Genomic DNA, 9414 nt, shown 5'->3' with positions numbered 1-9414 from the left:
CCAGGCCAGTTTTGAACTCCTGGCCTCAAGCGATCCCCCTGCCTCAGCCTCCCAATGTGCTGGGATTACAGGCGCGAGCCACCGCCCCTAGACAACAGTGTATTTTAAAGCAGCACATCAGCTCTGATCCCAATTTGGACACTAACTCCCTTTGAGTACCTCAGTTCTCCCTCCTGTATCTGCCACATTAGGAACTGGACCAGATGATCTCTAAGGGTCTTTCTTCCAAGCTTCCCGATTCCCATTAAATATATGTTTTGGAGATGGGATGAGATATATCCTATGATAAAAGTTTCGTTACGCTAATAAGAAAACAAATTTTGTACTTAAGAATTCGGCGACATCTATGTATGTGTACATAATCACACCTTGTACTTGTCTATTTACTCAGTCAAATAATGGGAAGTAAACTGTGAAGAAAGGAATCCCCCAAAGGAGGCGGGAGCTTCGAACTCGGCCTGCCCCCTTTCTTAATCTCTTCCTTCTCCTCCCTTCCTTTCTGTTTTCCTCTTTCTCCTAAGTGGCAGCAGATTCGATCTCACATGCCCGTTCTCTAGAACTGTGGTAAGGCTGCCTTGTCAATCTCATGCAGATCCCTTTGGTCAAGGTCTCATTTAGTCCTAACTCCTGTAATTCTCAAAGGTTGAACAACACCCTGCACGCTACAAGAGCTAGTTCGTGGGCTTGGACACAAAGTCCAAATTCCTTCAAGAGTTTTAATCCACATCATTTCATACTATATAGTAACTATGATTCATCTTTTCTCCAATTATTTTGAATGAGTCAGTTTTATTCTAATAAAATAATCTCACAAAATGAAATCATTAAAGGAAATTGGTATTCGCATGCTGTACTTGAGCTTTCAAAGCATCAATAAATGAGACTTTCAAAAAGTAAGCATGCCAGCACTTTAATACCCAAATGAGAAGGAAGAAGTCCTTCCAGTTCATCATCTCGTGGAGCCAGGCACTCATCTCACTGATATTCTCCTTGCAAACTGGCCCCAGAACCAGCTTCTCTCACTTCACCTTTGACCCAGGCCAGCAGCTACTCCTCTTGACCATCCACCTTGTTAATCAGGTTGGATCCAAATGATGACTTTAAAAACAATCAAATTCATCTTCCTGAGTTTATTAGAAGTCATGAGCTCCGGTCTTTGAAGACCTTCTGAAAAAGAAGCTCTCAAAAGTCTAGGGCAAGGACACCAGCACCTGTGTCATCGGACGGTTTCCCTGGTGGTTGCTTTGTGGCATCTAAAACTGACTTGGAAAAACACAAGCTGTGGCATCTGAGATCACCGCGTCATCCACCTTATACTCTGCTGATCTGCTCGGCGACCCGAGACACTGGGAATTGTTATCTCCATTCCGACGGACAAGGAACGTGGGAACATCCGGGTCAAGAATTCCATTGGCTGAGGTCACACTGGATGTTAGTGGGCAGAGAGACGTGACTGCAGCCCTTGCCTGCCTGTGCTTGCTTCACTGCGGTAGAACGTTAGCTGACCAGACACATTTTTGTCACACCGTTTTAGGAATGGCATAGGATTCTGGCTTTCTTATAAGGTTTTTCCCACCATGGGAAGGCCTCCAAAGAATTCCTCCATTCTAAAACTCTGAAATTTTGCTTCTACATATGCTGGTAGAGTTACCATTAGGGACTCCGAAGACTATAGAGTAACCAGAATAACCTGGAAGAAACTGTGCTTCCATGGAGCCCACATGGCACTTGGAGCCAGCCCTCGCCTCCAGCCTATGGAGCACATGATGAATAACTCGTAAATAACACGCACTAAAACTTGAGTGGGTTCTTCCTGTCCCTTTAGATTTCCTCACTGGTGTCTACCACGGTGAGGAGGGAGGGAGATCTTCCCAAATGTGTTCCTTCCTCCTGTGAGCTCACAGCCCTCCGGCTCACCGCAGACTTCCAGGCTCTGAAAGGGTCGAGGAGCCGACATCTGGGTCTACACAGGACATAAATTCCTGCTGGTGCAATTCAAACAACTGTCAGCGCTTCTAACAACTGCCAAGCCGAAGTGCTGTTTGCAGGACTGTGATGCCGGGAGCCTGGGCAGTGGCTTGGCCTAGGGCTGTGTAAATCCAGGGAGAGGCATGACACTGGCCCGCTTACCTGACGCCTGGTCCAGGGCCACCATGACAGGTGCCTGCCAGGCCACCCGGGGAAACGGTGCCTCTTCTTCCATACCTCACACTATTCCAGCAGGGAATGCTGGCCTGAGAGCCCTGCTTGGTGAGAACAAGGACTTCAGACTCAGAGCAGTCAGGGCTGGGTCAAACAGGAGACACGACAACCACATGCCCCTAATATTAAATAAGATGTGTTTTCTCTCTCTCTTTTTTTAAATTTTCCCTTCATTTTAGAGAATTATAGGCACCCCATAGATCTCAGATAGGGCTAACCAACACACATAAGTACTTATATTAGATCTTGGTTTTTGCTGGTTCACAAGTTGGATAAGTGAACGAACTAAAGTGTTTTTTAAATGAGAGACAAATCAAACATTGGAAAAGGAGGGCCGGGTGTGGTGGCTCACACCTGTAATCCCAGCACTCTGGAAGGCTGAGGTGGGAGGATCACTTGAGGCCAGGAGGTGGGAGAGCAGCCTGGGCCACAGAGCAAGACCCTGTCTCTACAAAAAAATAAAAAATAAAAATAAAAAGTCAGCTGAGCATGGTGGTGCGTGCCTGTAGTCCCAGCTACTTGGGAGGCTGAAGTGGGAGGATCATTTGAGTCCCAGGAGACTGAGGCTGCAGTGAGCTGTGATCGCACCACTGCACTCCAGCCTGGACAATAGAGCAAGATCCTGTCTAGAAAAATAAAAGAAAAGAAGAAAAAGAAAAGGAGGGAGCAAAAGGGAACTGCTGCTCTATTCTTATTCCTACATAAATCTGGGGCCCTCTGGTGGCTGAAATTTCCCAGCTACAGAGTAAGAACCTGGAGTTTGTGGCCAGCAGGTGTGCATGCTCACACATTCAATTCTGAATACATTCAATTCTGAATACATTTCTGGGCCATTCACAGAAACTTTACAGCCACCCTTGAAAGCCTCAGATGTCCACAAAGCCCAAGCTAAGAAGCTTCATCTTTCCAGTATCTCAGTTTTAAAAATGAGAATTTTACAATAGGATTAAAGCTTTCAGAAAAATATAGATCAACTAGAATTTACCAAAAAACAGGCAAGTAAATCAGGAATTATTGCTTAGTGGGTAGACACAGGACTTCTTCATCAAAAGTCCTAAGTCCAGATGGACAGAATATTCCCAAAGATGGGAAAGCTCCTTTAAAAGCCTTTGAAAGAAGGGGGCATAATATTAGTATTTTCCACTGGGGAATACCCCAGGGATATTTTCTCATGTGTAAAGCATCAGAACTTGTGTATGAGTGATATTTATTGTTAATTTCCTTAAATGATTTCCCTTCTTCCTCACCAAACCAGTTATCAACACTTGGGTTTCTGGGATGAAACTCTCTTCGAGCCCCATTTTCGTGGAAGAGAACTTCAAGCCTCAATAGGCCCAACTGCTTCCCTGACTGAAGACATCCTTTGCCTCACTGCACTGACCCCTCTGCCCGTTCCTTAGGCCCCTCAGCCTGCCAGGTCTAACTTTTCATGAATCTTAAGTAAGTAAAGGAGAAAGTCAATCAGATTTAACAATCTTATTAATTTGTCAGTTGAAAAAGATGGCATCTATTATTTTATAAATAATGTTCAAGAAGCTTGGCTTAAAACTAGAAAGAAGGGCCAGGCATGGTGGTGCACGTCTGTAATCCCCACACTTTGGAAGGCTGAGGTGGGATGACTGTTTGAAGCCAGGAGTTCAAGACAAGCCTGGGCAACATGGTGAGACCTCCCAACTCTACAAAAAATCTTTTTGAAAAAATTAGCCAGGCATGGTGGTAAGTGCCTGCAGTCCCAGCAACTGGGGAGGCTGAGGCAGGAAGATCACTTGTGCCTAGGAGTTCGAGGCTGCAGTGAGCTGTGACAGCACCATTGCACTCTAGCCTGGGCAACAGAGGAAGTCCATGCCTCTAAAAAAAAAAAAAAAGAAAGAAGGGGCCAGGCATGGTGGCTCACGCCTGTAATCCCAGCACTTCGGGAGGCTGAGGCAGGCAGATCATGAGGTCAGGAGTTGGAGATCATCCTAGTTAACACGGTGAAGCCCCGACTCGACTAAAAATACAAAAAATTAGCTGGGCATGGTGGTGCATGCCTGTAGTCCCAGCTACTTGGGAGGCTGAGGCAGGAGAATTGCTTGAACCCGGGAGACAGAGGTTGCAGTAAGCCAAGATCGTCCCATTGCAGCCTGGGTGACAGAGGAAGACTTCATCTCAAAAAAAAAAAAAAAAAAAAGAAAGAAGGAAAAGAAGACTTTTAATTGTGGCTTGGTATACTCTTAGGCAGTCTGAAATGTATCTAGAAAAATAAGAGTGGTCAGTGCCTAACAAAGCATGCAGACTTCTGTGTGGTGGGAGGTGCTGAGGCAGGGTGGAGGTTGGCAGAACTGTGGGAAAAGGTGTTGGAAATGGTTCTCCTAATATGGAGTTGACAAGACTTTTCTTCACCCAGTTTTCCTATCACTATTCCATCATGTTTTTTACCTACTGAAGACGTTCTCCTTTTTTTTGTACAAATTTATGTGGTGCATGAGAAATTTTGTTACACATATAAAATGCATAGTGATCAAGTCTGTATTTAGAACGTCCATCAGCTGAGTACAATACGTTTTTATTTAGTCACCCTGCTCTGCTATCAAACCCTGAATTTATTCCCTCTATTGCATCTTTTGCTGCTTAATTCATCTATGTTAAGGGTTAATAAGGAAAACATATCCCCAAGGTAATTTACTTCCAATTCTCTGTATCTGTCTCATTTAAATATATTCCTCTGCATCCTACGTCATTCTTTTGAAAGAAATTAGGCTACTGTGTTATTTGATGCTTGCTGAAATGCAATCTTTCAAGCTATTACCTGACATACAATTTCTAAACGCAGTTCAGAAAAGTCATCCATTTTACAATCTGTAAAGGAAACAAAACTTGGATTCTAAGCCCAAAGACGTACACCCTATAACTAAATTTATCGTCACTCCCTCTACACAAATTTTACACAAGTCACAAGTGGTTTGTGCATTCAGTATGAACCCTGTGTATCTAAAAGGGGAAGAGCCAAAATCTCAGCTCCTGTCACTAGACAGTCCAAGAATTTAATATTATAAAAGACATTGGAACAGTGGAAGCAAATAAATAAAGCAGAAATCTGTTTCTGTTTGTTTTCTCATCTGAGTCTGGAACCGGCCCTGTCATCATTACCAAACCAAGCTCACGAGCAAAGGCAGTTCACTCTCAAACACCTCAGCTTCCTAGAATTACTCCAAGACAACAGCCCAGCCCTGTTAGAAGCTGACTGTGTGATTTCATCTCTTTGCCCATCACCCAGATCGTTTTCTAAAGCAAGCTGTAAGCTCCTCCCCGAGAGAATTACTTTTCGCTCACCGAATCTCATTACCTTTCTTTAATAGACATGGTTTTGCTGGGTGAGTCAAGAAGGCCCTCCCCTGTCGGCGTTTTGATCTCTCCAGCAGCAAACATCGCACATGGATTCTTGCAGAGCTTCTCCTGTGGCTGTTCCGAAGAATCCTGGGGCTTCCAGGACACCGGGGCTGCGGTTTGAGCAACAGTTTTCCCAGCAGCTGTCCCTGTCTGCTCGGAAGTGGGCTCCCCGAACTCTGCCGCTGGGAAGGAAAAGAGCAGCATCAGCACTGAACTCCTCAGGCGAACGTTCTTCCAGCGATTCGCCCCCAACAGCGCAGCTCTGGGAGTTCAAGCCGTGGGCACACGGCGGGTGACCCAATCCACTGGGATGTATGCAAATCTGCAGCACGCTACACTCGGAGAAAACCAAACTTCCCCGAGGGTTACCCACACAGCAAAATGCTTCGTGGCAATTGGTTTCTCTCCTGTGTGCGAGACACAGGAAGTCAGCTTTAACCATTTACTCCCGAACGATTCTAATTCTCCAAAACAATACTTTAACATTCAAATGTGTTATACTCACAAATGCAAACTCCTCTTATAACTTACGCTGTACTGTTTCATGCAAAAATAGAAGGAGGATGAAAGGCCCATGCAGTGTGGCTTGCTAGCCTGCAAAACAGGCGTGCAGGAAGAAACACTCTAGCGATTCAGAGACTGGGGTCAAGCCTTTCCTTAATTCCTTGTGCTTACCCAGCCTGGACCTTCGGGGTCATCTATTTCTAAAAGGGGCCACCAGAACGAACCAGCTCAGAAGGCCGTTGTGTGATTGACGTGACCAAAGTCAACAGAAACCCTATGAAGATGCGTGAAAGCGCTTCCGGTGGTTTTACTGCTGAAAACTTGATGTATCCTCTAGTCAGATCCGGGGTAGAATAGGATTCCCACTGAACTTTTAACCAATGCTAGCTGTAAACTGGCTTTAGAACTTTGTTAAAAGCAATCATAGACACACAGGACAAATCAAGCAGAAACTAAAACCCAGTGGCTTTCTAAAGCTTTAGGGGCACTAGTCATTACCTCTTAGTGAAAACTTCCTTTTCATAACATTCTCCACCTCCACCTTCTCTTCAAAGGGCAGCCTGTCGCCCAAGTCCAAGTTTCCTTGTGCATTCGTTTTAGCCATGGAAAATTCCTTCGGTTCATCCCCAAGGTGGGTGATGGGAGGATTCGCTCGTTCCAGGCTTCCTTTTCTGGGAACGGCATATTTAGGTTCCTTATGGTTGTCTCCTTCCCTGGCTCTGTTCAGGATGGGGTAGGACATTTCTGCTTCCTCAAAGGACCCATACTTCTCCATCCCACTGTCTCGACTTGTCCAAGCTCTCTTGCTTTCTGTCTCTCCATATTCTCTCAACATTCCCTTGTTCCCGCTACTCTCTACCAAGGGCTGCCAAGCTTGCGATTTCAGAATGCTTCTAACTGGAGAGTCCGAATTTTCTATTGAAGAAGAAAACTTATAGTCAGTGGCACTTGCATTGTCGTCAGGAGGTGGCTTCGTGCGAAGATCCCCGGCATACATTGGAGCAACCGTGGATGCTACGGTAGACACCGATGTGTTCACGGCAGGTGAGAAAGGAATGAGCTTTCCACTCTGCACCTGGAAGGACACAGTTAAAAAGTAAAAAAGCTGCTTTAAAAATATCACCTATATAAATCCTGGTTTATGAATTGACAGAAGCTGAAATACTTGATTTGATGCGGTTTCACTGTTTCTCTTAGTGGAAAACCATTCCTGGACATAGTTGTATAATACATTTCATTAAACAAAATCCTCTGGGTGAAATGCAGTTGTGCATACTATTTTTTTCTCTCCAAAATGGACTCACTCTACATATTTCCGCAAGCAAGGTATGAAAACAGAAAAAGAGCAACATACTTGGTAGAGTTATCATTTTTAGGAAGAAAGCTATCACCACATCACCTACCGGCAGCAGTTTCCTGGCAGAGCACCTTAATTACATCACTGACCTCAGAGGAATATTGCAGTGCAATAATTGAAGAACACACACACAAACTGCAATCAGACTAGAGCGCACGCACCTGCTCCACCTCTCCCAGCGTGACTGGCTGAGTTTGATAGCGAGCGTTCATTCTCCTCTGTCTCATGTCTATTCTGTTCCGGGTAGAAATCGCTTTTGAGACTGGCTGGGATAATTTGTTAAACAAGGCCAACTTTTCGGCTAAGCTTAGAGTGGAGGAATCAGGTTCTCCTTGCTCAGCAAGCTCTTTGCTCTCATTTGTCTGGTCCTTGGCTAAAGCCTTTTGGTGAGCAGAGGCCTGTAATCTGAAAACAATAAAATGTCAGCAACAAAGGTACCAACAAACAGAAGCCCACCGCTAAGTTTCTATGTTAACTTTCTGCCAAGTGTCACATCATTTTGCAAAGGGCTTCTTTTTCCCTAAACACATCTAGGACACAGGCAGGCAGCTGTTCAGCTACTCAGCAAGGAGAGTCGGCACAGGACACTTAGGATCATCGCTTCTACAAAGAGCAGACTCTGAGCTCTGAATTATTTCTACAAAATGAATTTCCTATTTAAGACATTGAAGTCAGCTTGGTTATACCTTATCTTAGACAGACAGGTGGCTTTGTTAGTATCCTAATAAATAGAATGAAAGGGAGTCACAAAGCATTACCTATGGTGTATTTAGACCTCATGTAAAGATGTGGTTCAGAAGGTGGTCTTTCATGTTAAATAATTAGGAAACGATATAGTCATCTGTCAACAATGTAATAACAGAAGGTCTTGATTTTCACTTGCTAAAGACAAACGGCTTAATTTTTAAAGAGTCACTGCTTCATCTTAGCATTTACTCTCATAGGTTCCTACCAGTTTTCTAAAAGGTACTTAAATCTGCAATTTCCAGTAACCAGAGTAGTAAAGAAAATTTCAGGTGATTATAAATCCCTCCAACTGGCCAGGTCCAGTGGCTCATATCTACGGAAGGCCAAGGCAAGAGGATCATTTGAATTTAGGAGTTGGAGACTAGCCTGGGCAACATCGTGAAACCCCATCTCTACAAGAAAAATAAAAATTAGCCAGGCTTGGTGGTGTGCACCTGTGGTCCCAGCTACTTGGGAAACTGAGGTGGGAGGATCGCTTGAGCCTGTGAGATTGAGGCTGCAGTCAGCAGTGATCAAGCCTGGGCGACAGAGCAAGACTCTGTCTCAAAAATAAATAAATGAATACATAAATCAGTAAATAAATAAGTAGCTCCCTCCAACTTCCAGCTAGAAGAGAAGGAAAGCCTGAAGTGTTCACGGTCACTGTGAATCTCTAGAGGTTTTTAATGCAATACACCTTCTGCCCCTGACCAATCCAATTCTCAGATCTAGTAAAGGAAATATTCTGCCTTGACTCCTGTGAATCCCCAATGCACAGGCTGTCCCAGGCTAAAGAGCAGTCAGCCTCCAAGTTCCAGGTGTATAATGAGGCCAGTGACAAAAAAGCCACCCGAGCCTCAGAGTCCTCCGTGGACCTCATGCAGTAACCAGGAGGGCAGGGAAACCCACTTCTCCAAGAGGGCCCTGTCTTGGGTGTGCCAGCTTTAACCCCGCACTGCCATCATTTTTAGCTTTTGTGGTTTGGCTCACATAACAGTAAAATGAAGGGATGTGACCTGGTGTAAGGGCATAATTTTAAAGCACCACAATCTAAAACACGATGGTAAAACATCTACGTTTAGACAGTATAAATTGTTATTTTCCCAGTCCCAAAATATAATGGCATTGTCTCTCTATAAATTAGAAAGAGGGAGGATTATTTTCAGCATGTATTTGTATCTACAGGTGTTTGAAAAAGACTAGGTGTTATCAGCATTTCAACATTCAGATTAATGTCCCATTTTTCTTTTCTTTTT

At 44.4% G+C, this 9414-nt stretch overlaps 1 protein-coding gene across 1 annotated transcript in view; it reads right to left on the bottom strand.

Annotated features, from left to right (window-relative positions):
* LOC105537682 (supervillin) overlaps positions 1-9414 on the bottom strand; it is a 137990-nt gene that overhangs the window by 90097 nt on the left and 38479 nt on the right. Inside the window, exons 10-12 of the mRNA XM_011977333.1 lie at positions 7594-7837; positions 6574-7150; positions 5528-5753 (exon numbers count right to left, since the gene is read on the bottom strand). Coding sequence (XP_011832723.1) covers positions 5528-5753; positions 6574-7150; positions 7594-7837 — 1047 coding nt within the window. The remainder of the gene's footprint in view (positions 1-5527; positions 5754-6573; positions 7151-7593; positions 7838-9414) is intronic.

The sequence above is a fragment of the Mandrillus leucophaeus genome, unplaced genomic scaffold, assembly GCF_000951045.1.
Source record: "Mandrillus leucophaeus isolate KB7577 unplaced genomic scaffold, Mleu.le_1.0 Scaffold178, whole genome shotgun sequence".
NCBI lineage: Eukaryota > Metazoa > Chordata > Mammalia > Primates > Cercopithecidae > Mandrillus > Mandrillus leucophaeus.
This window is presented reverse-complemented; position numbering and strand designations above follow the sequence as displayed.